Source organism: Myotis myotis, unplaced genomic scaffold (genome assembly GCF_014108235.1).
Source record: "Myotis myotis isolate mMyoMyo1 unplaced genomic scaffold, mMyoMyo1.p scaffold_m19_p_5, whole genome shotgun sequence".
NCBI lineage: Eukaryota > Metazoa > Chordata > Mammalia > Chiroptera > Vespertilionidae > Myotis > Myotis myotis.
The window spans coordinates 93,580,646-93,600,694 of NW_023416357.1; the positions used below are offsets into that span (position 1 = coordinate 93,580,646).

The 20,049-nt window shown below is 46.7% G+C and overlaps 1 protein-coding gene across 11 annotated transcripts in view; it reads right to left on the reverse strand.

Moving 5' to 3' along the window:
* Nucleotides 1-20,049, reverse strand: part of SNX29 (sorting nexin 29) — a 453,538-nt gene that overhangs the window by 355,701 nt on the left and 77,788 nt on the right. For 9 of the 11 annotated variants that reach the window (XR_004967387.1, XM_036308068.1, XM_036308069.1 and 6 more), the window contains 2 exons: nucleotides 18,675-18,750; nucleotides 16,940-17,022 (listed from right to left, as the gene is read on the reverse strand). Coding sequence is in view for 10 of the 11 variants with exons in the window: in XM_036308068.1 (XP_036163961.1) it covers nucleotides 16,940-17,022; nucleotides 18,675-18,750 (159 nt within the window). In the remaining variant the exon portion in view is untranslated. The remainder of the gene's footprint in view (nucleotides 1-16,939; nucleotides 17,023-18,674; nucleotides 18,751-20,049) is intronic. The other 2 variants (XM_036308066.1, XM_036308070.1) reach the window with 2 other exon arrangements.

Below are 20,049 nucleotides of genomic sequence, written 5' to 3' on the forward strand. Positions count from 1 at the left end.
GTTTGTTTTTCTCCTAAGTTTCATTCCCTGGGCCATGCAAGAGACAGGTGGTTTAGAAACAAGTCTGAAACTAAATACATACAGTTCCTGGAAAACAGCCCCACTGTCTCCCCTCCTATTCAGGGCTTCTCACCCTTGGCACTGCTGACATTTGGGGCTGGTTTGCTGTGGGGCTATCCTGTGTGCGGTAGGAAGTTTAGCAGCATCCCCAGGATCAGCCACTAGATGCCAGTAGCACCCCCACCCCAGATGCAACAACAAAAAATGTCTCCAGACAAGGCTAAATAGCCTCTGGGTGTTGAAATCAAACCCCCCGTTGAGAAGCCAGACCTCTTCACTCCTTTGTTTTTCTCCTAAGAAACACATGTCACCTTCAGGTTGTAATCCTCCATGGCCAAACAGCCCTTACACTGTCACTGCCAGTGGCAAACTTCCTATCTGATCATACTTCCACATGAGGGCACAGAAAGAGAGCCAGAAAGAGAGCGGAGACCAACCCCCTCTTCACTGGGGGAGAGTGAGGAGAAGAGGCCACACCAAGGGAACCTGCAGGGCCTCTGCAGGAGGGACGGTGTCCGTGAAACAGGAAGTCAGGTCTATCCGTGTGCAGTTCAACAAGAAGGCCCGGATACTGTGTTCAGCAATGTCTCCTTCCAGGCTGTTAATAATAATTGCACCTACTAACTTTAGGGAGCATTTAACATGCTAGGCATGCTGCTGAGTATGTTTTCTCCATTTTTTCTTATCAATATACAATACATATAAAGGATCGAGTACTTTTCATGTATTAATTTAACCCTCACAACCCTATCAAATGGGTACTATTATTAGCCCCATTTTACAGACGAGAACACTGAAGCACAGACAGGTTTAGTAACTCACCCAAGTCCCCACTGCTCATCTGTGGAGAGATGTGGGTAAGGACACAGCCAGTCTAGCTGGTAGCAACATCAGAGAGAATGGCAACCACAGAAAATGAGCACAATCCCTGGGATACTTCGTGCAATTATTGCCAGCCACGTGCTTGGAGTGTTTCCTGGCTTCTGCTAAGGTCTGGAATCCCTTAAAGGAAAGTAATGAAAGCAAAGGCCTTTCTTCCTAGGAAAATCCACATATGAGCACAAGCATGATTTCGACAGGCCTGGGAAAGGATTCTGAGGTCTCTGCATCTGTGGGCCTCCAAGGAAGCTCCCAGACAACATATTCTGGGCTCTGCACCAGACACACCATGTCCCTCATAAGACTCCTGCCATCAGGTAACGTCACCTCCATTTCACAGACACGGAAACTGGCTCCAGAGAAGTTAAGGCATTTGCCAAGGTGACAAAGCTCTCGAACGGCAGGCCTGACCCCAGTGTTCTTTACATCCCAAAGGCTGCCTTCTCAACCAAATGCGTCCATGACCACCTACACCAGGGCACTACAAAAATGAAGGGTAAAGAAAGTACAGAGAAGGTGTACATGTCAATCTTGTAGCAGCTCTGAGGACAGAAACTTGGCAGCGACAATGTAAGGGCTGTTGGGCCACTGAGGATTAAAGCCCGAAGGTGACATTTGCCTTTACAAAGAAGGCCGATTCCCCTTTACGAACTCCGGGAAGACAAGCCACAAGCGTCCGGGCACTCACACAACTCCCATCCCACCTCTTTCCAACCAGCCGTGCTTCCTACATTGGCTAACACCTGGCCTAGAGCAGAAAGCGTTGTGGGCGAAATGTCAAAGCCAGTGTATTTATGGAACCTCGCTCACCTGCCAAAGGTCATTCAAAGTCAACTCAACAGTCAACATGTTTGCACAGGAGAGAGTCATCAGGGAAGACAAAGATGCCTGCCTTTGACATCAAAACAACTAACAAGACCAGGAAGACACCAGAAACATTCAGAGAAACAGACTCATAGATACAGAGGACCGTTGGATGGTCACCAGATGGAAGGGTAGTTGGAGAATTAAGAGAGGAAGGGAGTAAGAAGTACAAATCGCTGTTACAGAATCATTATGGGGTGTAAAGTGCAGCACAGGGAATATAGTCAATAATGCTGTAATAACAACGTGTGGTGTCAGATGGATACAAGATTTATCAGGGTGATCACTTCGTTAGTTATATAAATGTCTAATCAGTATGATATACACCTGAAACTAATATAATATTGTACATCAACTGTAATTGAAAAATAAAAAATTTAAAAAACAACAGATGTGAGCCTGCCTTTGGGGAGCTCACTCTCAATTCATTGCCACAGAACACTTTTTAATTTCTTTGTGCTTGTTGGAACTAGAATAAACATTAGTTCATTCAGGCATCCCTTCATTCCTTCAATCAATGTTTCTTGACCACAAATCCATGTCGGGCAGGATTTCAGGCACCGGGTACACAGAGTGAGCAGCGGGCAAAGTGCCTGTCCCCAAGGAGACAGAGAAGTAAACAAGGAATGTACATAGTCATAAAAGCTTCGGGCCCCGAGTCAGCAGACGTGAAGAACTAAGTGGGCGATGTGACGAGGGTGCAGGAGGCCGGCCATCTCGGGCGGCGCTCAGGAAGGAAAACTTCTTTGCAGAGGGACACTCTAGCGCACCGGGATGCTCTCCTCTGAGGGCTCGGCGTTCCAGAGAGACGGGTCTGAATCCAGCTCCCCACATCCTAGCATAGGGCCTCTACCACAGCCTCTCTCAGCCTCCATTTCTCCAACTATAAAACAAGGCCAACATTCCCACTTTGCAGGGGTGCTGTGGAAATTAAGTGATAATATAGGCAAAGCCTGGGTCACAGTAGGCAAAATAAATGAGATGTCCCGCCCAGCTGTGGTGGCTCAGTGGTTGAGCATCTACCTATGAACCCGGAGGTCATGGTTTGATTCCTGCTCAGGGCACCTGCCCAGGTTGCGGGCTCGATCCCCAATAGAGGGCATGCAGGAGGCAGCCAATCAATGATTCTCTCTCATCATTGATGTTTCTATCTCTCTCTCCCTTTCCCTTCCTCTCTGAAATCAATAAAACTATTTTTTTAAATGAGATGTCCATATTATTCATCCTTTCCAGGCAGTCCTTAAAGGAAAATCTGGAATTGTCCCAGAAATAGGTATGAACTTAGGAGTGGATTTGATATGTGGAAACCAGCAGAGATTGTCTGAAAAAAAGCAAGGATGACAACGAGAGCGACCAGGCTCTAGAATTCTAGGGGTTAGGCTCAGAGCTTGAACCCTTAGGGCTACTGAACAGGCTCAAAAATTGATCTCCGAAGAAGATCTCCAGAAATGATTTCAGAAAAACTAGTCTCTACTACAAAAAAATTCAAGAGGAAAGAACACTTCCAAGCTCATTCTATAAAGCCAGCATCATCCTAATACCAAAACCAGGTAAAGACAACACAATGAAAGAGAATTACAGGCCAATATCCCTCATGAACATAGATGCCAAAATCCTCAACAAAATCTTAGCAAATCGGATCCAGCAGTACATCAGAAAGATCATACACCATGACCAAGTAGGATTTATCCCAGGGATGCAAGGATGGTACAATATCTGCAAATCAATAAACATGATACATCACATAAACAAATTGAAAGAAAAAAACCACATATTTCATATCAATTGATGCAGAAAAAGCATTTGACAAAATTCAACACCCATTTTTGATAAAAACTCTCAGCAAGGTGGGAATTGAAGGATCATACCTCAACATAATAAAAGCCATATATGACAAACCCACAGCCAACATCATACTCAATGGACAAAAACTAACACCATTTCCCCTAAGAACAGGAACAAGACAGGGATGCCCACTCTCACCACTCCTGTTCGACATAGTACTGGAAGTATTAGCCATCGCAATTAGGCAAGAAGAAGAAATAAAAGGCATCCAAATTGGAAAAGAGGAAGTCAAACTGTCCTTATTTGCAGACGACATGATATTATACATACAAAACCCTAGAGACTCCATCAAAAAGCTACTAGACTTAATACATGAATTTGGCAATGTAGCAGGATACAAAATTAACCCCAAGAAATCTGAGGCATTTCTATACACCAATAATGAACTTTCAGAAAGAGAGATTATAAAAACAATCCCATTCACCATCGCACCAAAAAAATGAAGCTACCTAGGAATAAACTTAACTAAAGAGGTAAAAGACCTCTACTCAGAAAACTACAGGATGTTGAAAAAAGAGATAGAGGAAGATATAAACAGATGGAAGAACATACCGTGTTCATGGATTGGTAGAATCAACATCATTAAAATGTCCATACTACCCAAAGCAATCTATAAATTCAACGCACTTCCCATTAAAATACCAACGGCATACTTCACAGATCTAGAACAAACTCTCCAAAAATTCATCTGGAATAAAAAAAGACCCCGAATAGCTGCAGCAATCCTGAGAAAGAACAAAGTAGGTGGGATCTCAATACCAAATATCAAGATGTATTACAAAGCCACTGTTCTCAAAACTGCCTGGTACTGGCACAAGAACAGGCATATAGATCAATGGAATAGAATAGAGAGCCCAGAAATCGGCCCAAACCAATATACTCAATTAATATTTGACAAAGGAGGCAAGAACATACAATGGAGCCAAGACAGTCTCTTCAATAAGTGGTGTTGGGAAAATTGGACAGATATATGCAAGAAAATGAAACTAGATCACCAACTTACACCATACACAAAAATAAACTCAAAATGGATAAAGGACTTAAATGTACGACAGGAAACCATAAAAATTCTAGAAGAATCCAAAGGCAACAAAATCTCAGACATATGCCGAAGCAATTTCTTCACTGATACAGCTCCTAGGGCACTTGAAACTAAAGAGAAAATGAACAAATGGAACTACATCAAAATAAAAAGCTTCTGCACAGCAAAAGAAACCATCAACAAAACAACGAGAAAACCCACTGCGTGGGAAAACATATTTGCCAATGTCATATCTGATAAGGGCCTAATCTCCAAAATTTATAGGGAACTCATACAACTTAACAAAAGGAAGATAAACAATCCAATCAAAAAATGGGCAAAGGACCTAAATAGACACCTTTCAAAAGAGGACATTCAGAAAGCCAACAGACATATGAAAACATGCTCAAAGTCACTAATCATCCGAGAGATGCAAATCAAAACAACAATGAGGTACCATCTCACACCTGTCAGACTGGCTATCATCAACAAATCAACAAACGACAAGTGCTGGAGAGGATGTGGAGAAAAAGGAACACTCGTGCACTGCTGGTGGGAATGCAGACTGGTGCAGCCACTATGGAAGACAGTATGGAGTTTCCTCAAAAAACTACAAATGGAACTCCCATTTGACCCTGTGATCCCACTTCTAGGAATATATCCCAAGAAACCAGAAACAACAATCAGAAAGGATATATGCACCCCTATGTTCATAGCAGCACAATTCACCATAGCTAGAATCTGGAAACAGCCTAAGTGCCCATCAGTAGATGAATGGATTAGAAAACTGTGGTACATCTACACGATGGAATACTATGCTGCTGTAAAAAAGAAGGAACTCCTACCTTTTGCAACGGCATGGATGGAACTGGAGAGCATTATGCTAAGTGAAATAAGCCAGTCAATGAAGGAAAAATACCACATGATCTCACTCATTCATGGATAATAGAGACCATTATAAACTTTTGAACAATAGGCAGAGCAGCCTCAAACAGATTGTCAAACTGCAGCGGGAAGGCCAGGGAGGGGTGGGGGGCAGGATGGAGGGGTGTAAGAGATCAACCAATGGACTTGTATGCATGCATATAAGCATAACCAATGGACATAAGACACTGGGGGGTAGGGGAGGCCAGGGGATTGTCAAGGGCGGGGGGAAAAAAGGGAGACATATGTAATACCCTTTGTAATACTGTAAGCAATAAAAAAAAATAAAATAAAATAAGAAAAAAGAAAAACTAGTCTCCCTGGAGTGAGGCCACTGCCTCACACCCCAAGATGGTGAGATGCCACTGACATTTGCACTGACTCTCACTGCCCTAGTCCTCGGCCGGGTCCTCAGCCTCCCTGGGCAATGGCCTGACTCTGCAGAACAAGAAGGCCAATGCTCATACCAGCTGTGGAAGCTTCTCAGTACTTGATAAGGCTCCAATCCCATACGGTGCCTGGTTCAGCCCAGCACACACATCTGCTGCCTTCGTGAGTCAGTGCACTTAACCCTCAGATGGCCCTCAGATGCCAGTGTGTCTTCATCTTACAAATAAGGAAACTGGGCCCAGAGTCTGAAAAGAAAAAAAGGAAGAAAGAAGGGAGGGAGGGAGAGGGGGGGGGAGGGGCGGGGAAGGGAGGGGAGCGCTAGGAAGCGTTGGAGCTGGGGCTTGATCCTAGGACAGTGGCTCCAGGGTCCAGATCGCTGCAGTACCCTCCCTGCCTCTGCTCTCTCTTGTAGCACTTAGCACGTCTTTATGAATTATGGCTGTCCGCACACAGTACTTAGGGCACCAACAGGGGACTGTCAGGAGTCCCCGCCTGCGAGGCACAAGGGAGGCCTTCTAGAAGCACTGGTGCAAGGAAGGCCAGCAGGAAGGGACAACTGAAGAGCACACTATGAAACAGCCTGCCTGGCAAGAGGAAGTGGGAGAGAGCAATCACTCCTGCTTCAGACCCTGCCTGCTTCCCACTGCGCGGGGATAAAGTCCAAACGCACTGCCCTCTACAGCATCCACCCAGGCAGCCCTCCCTCTCACCTCTGCCCAGCCGCACTTCCACCGGAACTGACCCAGTCCCTCATCCGCAGGCCTCAACTCCACTGTCACCCCAAAGAAACCCTGGTAACACACCTTAAAGCAGCAAACACCCCCCAACCCCTACCCCACCAATGTTTTGCCTTTCTAGCACTTGTACAGATTTTCAAGGGCAAGTTCATGTAACTGTTAACAGCACTGCTGCCAGTCATCCACACTGGCCTGGCAAGCCCGGGGCATAAACAGTTTCTGAATGGAAGAAAGGACCTGGCAAAGAGACAAAGAAAGTAAAAAGAAAGAGAATGCTCTCTTTTTCTTCATCAAGAAAAGCACTCCCCAAAAATGTGCTTAGAGGGTAGATGGTGTGCTAGGTGTTCCAATCATCAATCAATCAACCAATCAATCGGGTGGAAGAAACTTTTGGAAGAGGTTGTATATGTTTATGGCATCGATTGTGGTGATGATTTCACAGGTGTATGCTTATCTCCAAACTCATCAAGTTATAGACATTAAATATGCACAGCTTTTTGTATGTCAATCAGACCTCCATCAAGAAGAACAGAACAGCACTCCCCTGAGAATTCTAAAGGCCGTCTCTCTCTCTCTCTCTCTCTCTCTCTCTCTCTCTCTCTCTCTCTCTCTCTACTACTCATCGGCTCATCCACGGGACCACAGACAGTTCCCTAGAGCTGGGGACGAGCCCTTCTAGACAAACTAGGGAGAGTGAAGACTGGTGTCCCTTCTAGGTCTCAGGACAAGTGGGACCATGTCTAGGGCTGTCAAAGAGCACAAGGCAGCACCCACGCCCTTACAGCACCCTTCTGACCTCAGAGGGGACCCCACAACGTGGCACCTCTCCCTGCAATGTACAAACACTCACCTCACAGCCGCCCAGTATGGACCCCACCAACCGCCTGCTGCAGCCCTCCTGCAGGTGCTTCTCGGCCCCACGAGACTTTCTGCTGGGCCGCACAGTGACACTGTCAGGGCTGCTGCCAAGACCAAGCACATGCCCCACAGCCCAGCATGTCCTCATCACAGCCTGTGGGGATGTCACCTGTCCTTCCCAATCCCATGGCCTCGAGGGACAAGGTCGGAACAGGCTGGGGCAATGCTTGCAGCTCCCCGAGGTGGCCCTGGTGCAGGACGTTATAGCCGCTGCCCTTCAGCTCCTCCTCCACAAGCATTTCAAAGGCAGTGGCAGAGCTACTGAGAGTAGCCAGGCTGCCAGGTTAGCCCACAAAAGGCAGAACCCATTGCTTCCCACCATATGGATGCCGAGAAGAAGAGGGAGAGAGGACAGAGTTGGGTTTGGGAGCACAGCCCCAGGAGTTTGGCTGCGCGACCTTGAACACTGCATTCAGCCTCTGCCTCAGGGGTTCCCCATCAGTACACGGGGCCAGTGACGCCTGCACCAGGATGACTTCGGAGAAGCACCTAGCAAAGGCTGCTGCCTTGCGATCTAATGACTACTAGCCATTAGCATAATTATTACCGGTCATCAAGAGCCCATCCTAATACCATCCCCATGAACCACGTTTGTCAGTCTTCAGGAACACTTACCCTGACTTATTACAGCCTGCTGGTCACCCAGATCCAAGCACTCCCGACCAAAAGTGGACACATTTGCTATTCCAAAAGGACTCCACGCTCTGGGCCAGGATCCGCCTCCTTCGTGGCATTTCACATCACTTCTCTCGCCCCCACTCCCATCCGTACCCTCTGGAACCCAGATTGGGACCACAGGATTATTTTATACAAAACTTTGTTGAAACAATTTTGCCATAAATTAAGTTCAAAAGAATGCCAATAGTTAAACAGAATTGGGAAATAGAAAATGAAATTTTTATTCATCATAACATATGGTGTTTGGAGTAAGTCTGCTTAAACAGCAAATGATGAAGAGCTATTCTGTGCCAATCCCAAGGTGGCTTGAGAAGAATCACAGGTATTTTTAAAGCCTTTAGGCTAACAACACGGATTTCTTACGTCTAATTTCACATCAAAAGTAGATGACTTTCTTTGGTTTCAGTATTAGGCAAACCTCTTTTCTATTTACCCATTACAATTAAGATCATATTTTGGTCTCATAAAAGAGAGATAAAGATGTTTGAGATAAAACAGGAAAAAAGGAAAAGAAAGTTAAAAGGATTTGAATAATTATAATCACCACTTTCTGTTTTATGTAGATGCTAGTGGCCTGGTGCATGAAATTCGTGCACATTAAAAGAGAATTAATTAGAGGAAATATTTTAATATTGCTATTTGCCCTTTCTCTATAATAGAAGTGTCAGAGATGAAAGAAAAGTAGTAAAATGTATATGAAAATCTTCCTCCTGTCAGAGTCTGGGGCGCACCGAGGGACCTAGCGTCAAGTCCTCGCCCACCACCCACACACGCTTCGAAAATGCAAGAGACCCAGACCCAGCCGGCCCCACCCCCCTCAAGCTCCTCCGGGCAGGGGGCACAGCCTCAAGTCCCCCGGCCAGGCGCTGGGGCGGGGGTTGCAGCCTGAGGTCCCCATCAAGCCCCACCGGGGTGAGGGGCATGGCCTGAGTTCCCCCATCAAGCCCTGCTGGGCGGGGGCACAGTCTGAGGTCCCCCGTCAAGCCACGTGGGGCAGGGGCACAGCCTGAGGTACCTCGCCCCGGCCAGGTGCCATGCAGCCTCAGGTCCCTGATGTTCGGTCGTGACATTACGGCACCCCGGCTAATTTGCATATTCCTCTATTATTATATAGGATGAAATGATAACCTAAGGTAAAATTCCCTAAACCATCACAATGGAAAACACACCAAGAGTTGAAAACATGTGTGCTAAGGGGGGGAAAGGTGGTGATGGGGAGAAAATTATAGGGCTAGCTCCTAGACCATCTACCAGGTGGTACAGTAACCTGGGACGGCTTGGTTGCCACCTGGGGCATCTCTGGGGTAGTGGAAGGGTGGAAGGGGGTAAACTGGGAGGTGGAGATGTGGCAATTTGCATAGAGTGGCTGTATGGATAGGAGGTCCCCGGCTGCAGCATCCTGGCCTCACTACTCCTCAGTGTAATCTTAGTCCATTCAGCTGCTATAATAAAACATCACAGACTGAGCGCTTTATGAACCATAGAAATGTACTGTTCACAATTCTGGAGACGGGAAGTCCAAGATCAGAGTGCCAGGTGAGGGCTCTCTTCTGGGTCACAGACTTCTCACTGTGCCCCCACATGGTGAAAAGAGAGATCTTCAGGACCTCTTTTATCAGGGTACCAATAAAATCCTCACTCAGGAGAATTCCTTCCTTTATTTATATATTTAAAAAAAACTTGTTTAAAGGGAATAATAAGTGTAAGGCTTCCAGACCTGGATGCCCACACACTGCTGGCACAAGGCGGCATGCCCTGCCTGGGTGAGGGTGGAGCACGTCCCCTTAGGTAATCTAGAAGTGGGGAAAACTGAAGGTTTTGGAGTCAGAAAACCAGGTTCCTCACACACCTCACCACTTAATCTACCTGGGAACCACGCCTGGCACACAGTAGGTGCTCAGAAAATATTTGCTGAATGATATCCTAGCTGTGAGGTCTTGGGTAAGTTACTTAACCTCACTAAGTCTCTGTTTTCTTATACAGAAATAATATTACCTGCACCTCAAGATTGCTGGGGGCTAAATGAGAAAATGTAACTCTAAACAGGCACAATCCTGGGCACATATGAACTCTGCTGAAGCGTATTATTACTTTACTGGGTATTGTTTTTACACAAGGTGTGTTAGCCCCTCCTTTCCGCCTCCTCACCAAGCCAAACCACAGAGCCCCATGAGCAGCAAAGAACACCTGCTTTAGTCCCACCCCTCCCGTTCTCAGGTCCTCTCCACATCAGCAGGACACCCAATGGGAGGACAAAAGGCCCCACACCAGGGATATAAACCAACAGCTCACACCAGGGAACACCCCGAAGGAATGCAGTCACACAGCTACGAAGTGCCATGTTCCCGGTTCTACAGCAGCAAAAACGCATAAAACGTCAGCACCTACGGTTGGTGAAGTGTAAAGAAACTGGCAGCTGTCACACTCCTGGCAACACACTAACTGAACATAAATGGCTGCTCACAGAAAGCCCAGAAAGGCAGGCCTAACTGTAGTCCACTAGCCCACAACCAGAAATTTGCTGCAAAGGAGCAGGTGTGCAAAAAATAATAATAATGGGCAAGAGTCTTAGAATGCACTGACTACAAGCTTAAAGCTTCTCATTTTTTTCTTTACAATGAATAAAGAAACAGCAAAAATTTTAAAAAGACCTGACGACCCCCCCAAAAAAACTAATCTGGTAAATTGTAATAAATCAAGTACCAGGCTATTATGCAGTCATTCAACAGGATGAGCAGGAGATGAAGGAGAAAAGGATACTAAGAAGTAATGTTAAGAAAGCAGTAAGATTTAACTTTGGGTGATGGGCACACGGTGCAATATATAGATCCTGTAACAGAAACCCACACCTGAAACCTGTATGTTAATGTTGACCAATGTCACCGTAATGAATTTAATTTTTAAAAAAAAAAGCAGAATATAGAATAAGCACATTGATAACAGCTAATAGTGACTCTTGGCTCTGATCCGAATGCTCTTCTAAGAACATCACAGCTAATCTCCACAATGGCCATGCGAGATGGGTTCTCATCTTACGTTTGCACAGGGCAGCAAGGCACTGAGAGACTGAAGGCCACCCATCCGAACCCGGAACCCGGCAGCCTAACTGAGAGGGCACACTGCTCCTGCGAGCGCCAGCCATGCTGCAACTCCAACCAGGCACAACCCTGCACACCCAAAACCGGAACTGCAGAAGCCGAAAGTGCCCCTGAGCCAGAGTGTGGGTGTTCTGGTTTGCTCGAAACTGTCCATACCACTCCACTAAATAATTAGATTTCGTCATGGGCTTTCTGTTTTCTTAAGTATAAAGGGCCTGGTAGAGAGATAGCAGTAATGGGGGTCTGCTCAACCACCCTCTCTTGGGTGCTAAATAATAAGACTATACGCCCCAAATGCTAGGACCAAGCCCTGCCTTTTCAGAGCCTTTCAGAGATGTCCAGGGGAGGCTGCTGGGCAAGGGGTTGTCAATTGCCCCAGCACTGAGGCTCAGCTGCAGGACAGTGTCCAGGCAGCCACGGGCACAGAACACTAAATGACGTGGAGAAGCCACTGGCGGGACATGAGGACACGCTCCCTACTGTGGGGAGCACCGAGTCGGGGTTTCTTTGCCAGGCTCTTCTGGGGTTTGTGAGAGTCAAGCATCTCTCGAGTGGAACCCTGTGTGTCACATGCTGGGATGTGACACTTAATTTGAATTGAGGTCACTCTGGGACACAGCTCCCAGGACACTCTGTGTTATGGACTGAATCATATCCCTCCAAAATCCCTATGTTGAAGCCTCACCCCCAATGTGACTGCATTTGGAGGTGGGGCTCCAGAGGTCATTAAGGTTAAATGCGGTCTCATCCACAGGACTTACAAGAAGAGGCAGAGACAGCAGGGATGCATGTGCACAGAGAAAAGGCCAAGGAGAGAGCTCTCCCCAGAAACCCGCCCTGCCGGCACCTCAATCCTGGACTGCCAGCCCCCAGGACTGTGAGAAATAGGTGCCTGCTGGTTAAGCCGACAGTCTGTGGCTTATTATTATGGCGGCCCGAGCAAACTACCAGTGATACACCCTGCTTACCCAGTCAGACAGCTCTTCTTTTCCTGTGATGACACAGCAGGTGGGGCAGGGAGGGGGTACACAAGTCAAAACCCCCTCCACTCAGTTTCTAGGAACCCTGATTTCTCAGGCAGAAAACACACAGGATGGACGACAGTGCTGCCCCCATTAGACTCCCTGAAATTTACAGCCACCTAGAACACAGAACCCCCATATCCACACAGCAATCCCCCACACACCACACTGACAGATACAGAGCGTCAAAATGTGGACGTAGTGACCTATTCCTCAGAGATTCAACTGTACACTCTGGACATGTCTCTACTTGCCAAAGATGAGAAATAATAAAACTGAGTTTACATTTTTAGAAAACTGTATGAGTAAAAATAAGAAAAATGGCTTACACCCCTGCCATCAGCATAACTATTCAGAGCAGCCTCCTCAGTGAACACACACAAGCAGGGCCAGTGACTTCCTCAAGGACAGAAAATGGCTGAGGAAGACTCACAGCCTGCGGTCTCTGTACACCCCAAAGAGCAGTGACAAAGCGAACCCTGTACCCGAGAGGCGGGGCCTCAGCCCAGGGAGCAGGAACCTACTTGGCGGCCAAAGCTGGGACCGCTGGGTGTGTGAAGACGCCTGGCCCCTACAAATGTGCCTAAAACGAGGAGCCATGAAGCCTGCTATTCATGTCCCCAATCTCAGGATCACTGTCCTCTTCAAAACAAATGGAAATAAGGCAAAACCCCTGTTCTGTAGATGCACAGGGTCAAGCCTCACCCCTACATGGAAATGTCCCCACATAAACAGACAGCATCCCGTGCTGCAAGGACAAGGCGTCACATACAGTGATCAGAGAGACCAGCCCCCCTCACTTCTCCAAGCCTGCTTGGAGGGAAATGCTTCCAGGGAAATGTCCGGGTCAGCAGAGGACAGCCCTCCACCTTCCCAATGCTCTCACCCACTGGTCTGTCTTTTCAACAATGGCCTCAGTCACAGCCGGCACAGGCAGCAGCGAGGTCAGCTTCATAACACGGTTGCCTTCTCCCTGTCTTCATTTTTACAGTCACCTGCTATTTAAGTCAACCCATTGTGGCTCTCCAGTCAATGTAATTATATAAACTTACCTCTTTAAATAAAGACTTTCACATTTTTCAAGTGTACATTCAAAAAAAGAAAGGAATTACAGGGTAAGTAATAGTGCCGTGGTAAAAAAACAACTGGAATTTGAAAACCAGCAACCTTAGTGTTCTCCTGCCCAGTGATGGCGAACCTTTTGAGCTCGGTGTGTCAGCATTTTGAAAAACCCTGACTTAACTCTGGTGCCGTGTCACATATAGAAATTTTTTGATATTTGCAACCATAGTAAAACAAAGACTTATATTTTTTATATTTATTTTATATATTTAAATACCATTTAACAAAGAAAAGTCAACCAAAAAAATGAGTTCGTGTGTCACCTCTGACACGCGTGTCATAGGTTCGCCATCACTGTCCTAGCTCATGTCCCACATCCTGGGCGATCTATAAATATCTGCTCGGCTGAATCTAAGGCTGCGGAGCGTCCTAAAATACTACACGCTTTCACTGTACAAAGTGAGGCGGATCATTCCCAACACACCAACCTCACAGCCTCTGCTCATGTCCTCCTTCACCCCCGAGTCAGAGGACACTGGCTGCTCCCAAACGCCCCTCTTCCTTCCTGAGCAATGACAGCCCTGATGGGGGTGGGGCACGTCACCTCCCAGGCCACGCCACCGATGTACGCAGCCATCCGAGAGGGATACGGTGTGCACCTTCTAGAAAGGGGCCTGACGGCCGGAGAGGATGTCGCCTTTGTGGACCATGGACCCACTCTGCAGTCTGGTGACGCTCATGGGCCTCTTCTCGGGAAAAATGTTTTGTTTTTTGGGGGGTTTTTTTTGTTTGTTTTTTAAATATATTTTATTGATTTTTTACAGAGAGGAAGGGAGAGAGATAGAGAGTTAGAAACATCAATGAGAGAGAAACATCAATCAGCTGCCTCCTGCACATCTCCCACCGGGGATATGCCCGCAACCCAGGCACATGCCCTTGACCGGAATCGAACCCGGGACCCTTCAGTCCACAGGCCGACGCTCTATCCACTGAGCCAAACCGGTTTCGGCAAAATGTTTTAAATTACATAAAATAAGACACACACGATTACAAAGCAAACAAACTATATTGAAATAGAATTATGAAAATGCAAAAAGAAAAACCTAGCATAATAATATATAGGATTCTTTATTATCACATTAAAAAACGACCACGTTTTCACGCAGAAATCCACAGGCAGCGAAATCGCAAACATATGCCGAAGAAATTTCTTCTCTGATAATGCTCCTAGGGCAATGGAAACTAAAGAGAAAATAAACAAATGGGACTACATCAAAATAAAAAGCTTTTGCACAGCAAAGGAAACCATCAACAAAACAACAAGAAGACCCACTACATGGGAGAACATATTTGCCAATGATACCACCGATAAGGGTTTAATTTCCAACATTTACAGGGATCTCATGAAACTTAACAAAAGGAAGATAAACAATCCAATAAAAAAATGGGCAACGGACCTAGATAGACACTTTTCGAAAGAGGACATACAGAAGGCCGAAAGACATATGAAAACCTGCTCAAAGTCACTAATTATACGAGAGATGCAAATCAAAACGACAATGCGTTATCACCTCACACCTGTCAGAATGGCTATCATCAACAAATCAACAAACAACAAGTGTTGGAGAGGATGTGGAGAAAAAGGAACCCTTCTGCACTGCTGGTGGGAATGCAGACTGGTGCAGCCACTGTGGAGAACAGTATGGAGCTACCTCAGAAGACTAAAAATGGAACTCCCATTTGACCCAGTGATCCCACTACTAGGAATATATCCCAAGAAACCAGAAACGCCAATCAGAAAGGATATATGCACCCCTATGTTCATAGCAGCACAATTTACCATAGCTAAGATTTGGAAACAGCCTAAGTGCCCATCAGCAGATGAGTGGATTAGAAAACTGTGGTACATATACACAATGGAATACTATGCTGCGGTAAAAAAAAAGGAACTCTTGCCTTTTGCAACAGCATGGATGGAACTGGAGAGCATTATGCTAAGTGAAATAAGCCAGTCAGAGAAAGATAAATACCACATGATCTCACTCATTTGTGGATTATAGAGAACAACATAGACTGATGAAAAGGGACAGACCCAAAGACTGAGAAACAGCGATCAGGCTATCAATCCCCAGAAGGAAAGTAGGGGAGGGCGGGGGTAAGGGGAAGAGATCAACCGAAGGACTTGTATACATGTATATAAGCCAAACCAATGGACATGGACAACAGGGGGATGGGAGCATGAGTGTGTGTGTGGGGGGGGAGGTTGGGGGTTAATGGGGGGGATGAGGACACATTTGTAATACCTTAATAATAAAATAAAAAAAAAAAAACGACCACGTTTTCACGCAGAAATGACACTCTGAGATTCTTTCATGCCAGTTTTGCAGGTGCCTGTGACTTCTGTCAGTGACACAGTCACCCATTTTCTAACCACTTCCTATGTCTTGCTGCTACTTTCACAATTAAGAAAATGCTAAATTTCCTAGAGGCTGGGGGGAAAGGTTGTAAATATTTCCCCGTGTAAGTTCAGACCGTTGAATCCTACCTGCGGGAATAGAGGCAGTTTCTCCTCTGCCCCCGCTTCCTTCCTGCCCCTGGGATGAAAACAGTGGGCCAGGAGTCCTGGGCTCTGCCCACCCGGAGCCCACACCAGCTCCCGCCTGCCTCTAAACCAGTGGTTCTCAACCTTGGCTGCACATTAGAATCACCTGGGAATCTCTTTAAAATCCTGATTTCTGGGCCTCATCCTCTGGAAATTCTGTTGCTTTGTTACTAATGTTGTGGCCCCACCCCATAACAAAGAAACAGAATTTCCGGAGGATGAGGCCTAGAAATCAGGATTTTAAAAAGAGTCCCAGGTGATTCTAATGTGCAGCCGAGGTTGAGAACCACTGCTCTAAACAGGCCTGCCTAGCTCATGAAGACATAGCAGGCTCATCTTGATCACATAAAGCCACTCAGACGTCCTCTTAATTGCTACTCCTCTAACACTTTTTTCTGGGTGGTGAGGTTGGAAACAGTCTGAACCTGATCACCAGCAACTTTCATTCATCTTTGAGAGACACACGCTTCCTCGCTTAGAAAAAAGACTCCTCCAGAGCTACAAAGGACACGCAACTAAACAACCCCGCTGTAGCTGACAGCCTTCCAGGAGGTGAACCCTAAAGCCCTGAACGAGAGAAGACTGCCCTCTAACCTAGCGCTGCCCCACTCCAGGAGCATGTCCTGGAAAGTGTGCACACGCCCACGCATCACATGCAAGCACGGCTCAGCGAGCCTGCAACCACGCACCACACTCCACGTCCGCGCCAGGGATGCACACACCTGACCTGACCCCACACTTCACAACAGTCGTGTAGGAGCAAGCACAGAGGCGCCGCCGCAACGCACAGGCCCAGGAGGCATCCCAGGACCAGCGGAGGCGACTCAGAAAGTACTTACTAATTGTCATCGACTCTGGCACCGAGGCAGGAGGTAACAAGCTGCTCAGAGGACTTCCTTGGCCTGGAGGACTGGCTTCCACGCTGGGAAAAGGCAGGCAGAAAGAGGTTACACTCAGCGACTTCAAATGCACACCCTCACCATTCAAACACTAACTGGTGCTAAGTTTATTCAGCTACATCTACTACAAGGAACAGAAGGCAGCCTTCGGAATTACAGTCAATCCTCATTATTTGCAATTCCTGACCTACAAGTGTCCCCGCCAATAATGTATCTGTAACCCCAAAATCCACCTCACGGTGCTTCCGTGCTCACTCCTGCACGCGGCAGGGCCCCCAGGTGTGTGTGCTCCCCGCTGACACCAACAGGGTGAGCTCTGCCTTCATCTTTCAACTCTCATACTGCAAGTGTGTCCTTTGGCGGGTGATTTAGTGCCATATTTTTCACATTTCTTGGTGATTGTGCTATTTAAGCGTGGTGTTAAAGGGCCATCTGGTGTTCCCAAGCACCAGAAGGCTTTGATATCCATTGCGGAGAAAATACGTGTCAGGTAACCTTTTGTTCAAGCAGGAGTTACAGTGCTAATGGCCATGAGTTCAATGTCAAAAAGTCAACAATATATGTTAAATCAGGTGTCTTAGAACAGGAACAGACATAAAACAAAGGTATGTACTGATGGCTGACGAAAGGGCTGTGAGAGGTTCACAGGAGCCCAGCCCTCCATTTCCCCTGAGCAGTGGTTCCGCCTTCACAGCAACTGCACAGAACACAGTTACCAGAGATAATGAGAACCGGCTGTATATTTACAAAGCATTTGCAACATGGAAAAACAGCACATCTTTTATGAAGACAGCAGGGCCACAGTGTGGTTAAAGCACACAAGCACATACACATGCACACGCACACACACACACATACACACCCCACTAAGAGGAAAAGGACCAAAATAGCAACACGGAAACAGAGTTGGGAGTTGAAAGTGATTTTTTCATTTAATGCTGCATTTTCCAGTTTTTCTAAGACAAACAGCAAAAAGGACTCGGAGTCCTGGATATGTCGGGCACCAACCCTTCCTGACACTACTGATGGGTACAGCCTCCTACAGGCAGTGTGGTTTCAGAGAGCACAGCTTGGCGCCCCAGGGAGAGGCCATAGCCCCAAGTGAGGTATGGGGCAATCCGGCTCCCAGCCTGGAGCTGAGCTTGCAAATGAAACACCAAATTAAAGCCATGACGAGAAAGAAGGAAATACAGTAACAGCAACAAGGTTCACACAGAACAGAGACTTCACTGTGCCACCACACAGCCAAGGACTTTGGGCAACTTAATGTATTGAGATGGTTTAATTTGAAAAAAGAAGACTGATACGGCACTTACTACTAAAGCCAGACTAAGCACTTCACAAACATATGCTATCTAAGCGGCTTAAATATCATATAATATTAATTATTCAACATGATCAAATATTAAAATTAGCAAATAATGACAGAGAAGGTACCCAGATTTGGCCCCAAAAGTGCACAAAGTAAAGGTGGTATGCAAATCCTATTTCTTACAAAGTCGCTCACGCCCTTTGACCCCTGACAACTCCACATTTTGTGATGTTAAGTTAAAACTGAACACAAATACAGCCTTGCCCTTCAATCCTAGCAGGTGCCCCCCTATTTTTAGAAAAGAATAAAATGCTGCATAAAATCCAACCCCAAAGGCAACCTGGTTTCTGACCACCCACTCACTTGTACCGAGGTCCGGGCTCCGGGAGAGCGTGATCCTCGGGTCCTGTCCCGTTCTCCAGGCTTCCGAGGGGGGCATCTGGGAACAGAGAGCAATCACAGAGAGCAGGTCAGGTTTCTGTTGTCATCTCATTTTCTCCATGAGGCGAGGACACAGTGCAGACAGCACAATGGCTCATATGCTAAACAAGTTGACTTGGAAATTTTTCCCTTTTTGTCTGCTACCGGTTTCATTTTTTTTGTCCATCTCAGATTTTGCATCAGTCACTGATAGAAGGCCCCAACCTTTTTTACCTTAGCCAGCTGGAATTCCCCATGAAGTCCATATTCAGGGCCAACCTCAGAATCAGCAAATAACAAAGCTTTCTGTTACACAAAACTGCTCCTGCCTGTAGTGGCTCAAAATGGACACGAGAGGGCAGCACAGTCTAATCGCTGACAGTGTCTGCTCTGGTCAAAAGGAAGTGACTGTTGATTTCTAAGAAGCCACTTGCCCTGCATTCAGCGGCATGTGGGAAAGGCATTTGGAAGAAGTGAGGCCACAAATAATCTCCAGAAACAACAGACAAGAGGCACTGAAGATTTTCATAAATGTTATCAGCTGCTGTTCAAGTCTCTTTCCAGAAAGAAGTGCAAATCATATACCCCTTGGGCTAGATGGTGACATTAAAGCCAGCTTCACCCTGAACATTTGCTCACTGGAGAAACTTCTGGCTTGTCAATGCCCAGCACAAGCCAGGCCTGGACCGGAACAGGAACACAGTCGGAGGGGAACACCTCTGGTTTCCCTAAGCCGTCCGTGACAGCCTCCTCCGTGTCGTGTCATTCCTTCCGTTTATGCTAGTGTCATCCTGCTCAAGACTCCCCAGCTCTTAAGGGGTTCAACTAAGGGACCTCTAAAAGGAAAAAAATGGTTTTTCACCTTTTTCACCCTGCTGACACCATCAAGCTACTCCACGTACTCCTACCTCTTTCAAGAAGTTTGAAGGGAAAAGACAGTGTCTACTTTGCTGCCTCCCCTTTCTCATACCAGGGTATTGTGGTTAGTTTAAGACTGAGGGCTGCCAGGGCTCAAGCCCTGCTCCCAACTTTAACTCAGCAAGTGACCTATGCTCTTTGTGCCTCAGTTTCCTCATCTATGAAATGAGATGACTCTACTGCCTACCATACAACACTTAACACCTACCACATAATAAATTGTAATATGTGTAAAACTCAGGGAGAACAAACACTCAGTGAGCCAGGGGCTCTCATCTTCCCAGGCAACTGGATTTGCCCTCAAAGGACCCAAAGAGCACTTCCCTCGGTCCCCCTCCTACCTTCCTCCTTGAAGCACTCCTTTCTCGGCCTTCATAGCAATGATCTTTGGTCCCCCTCC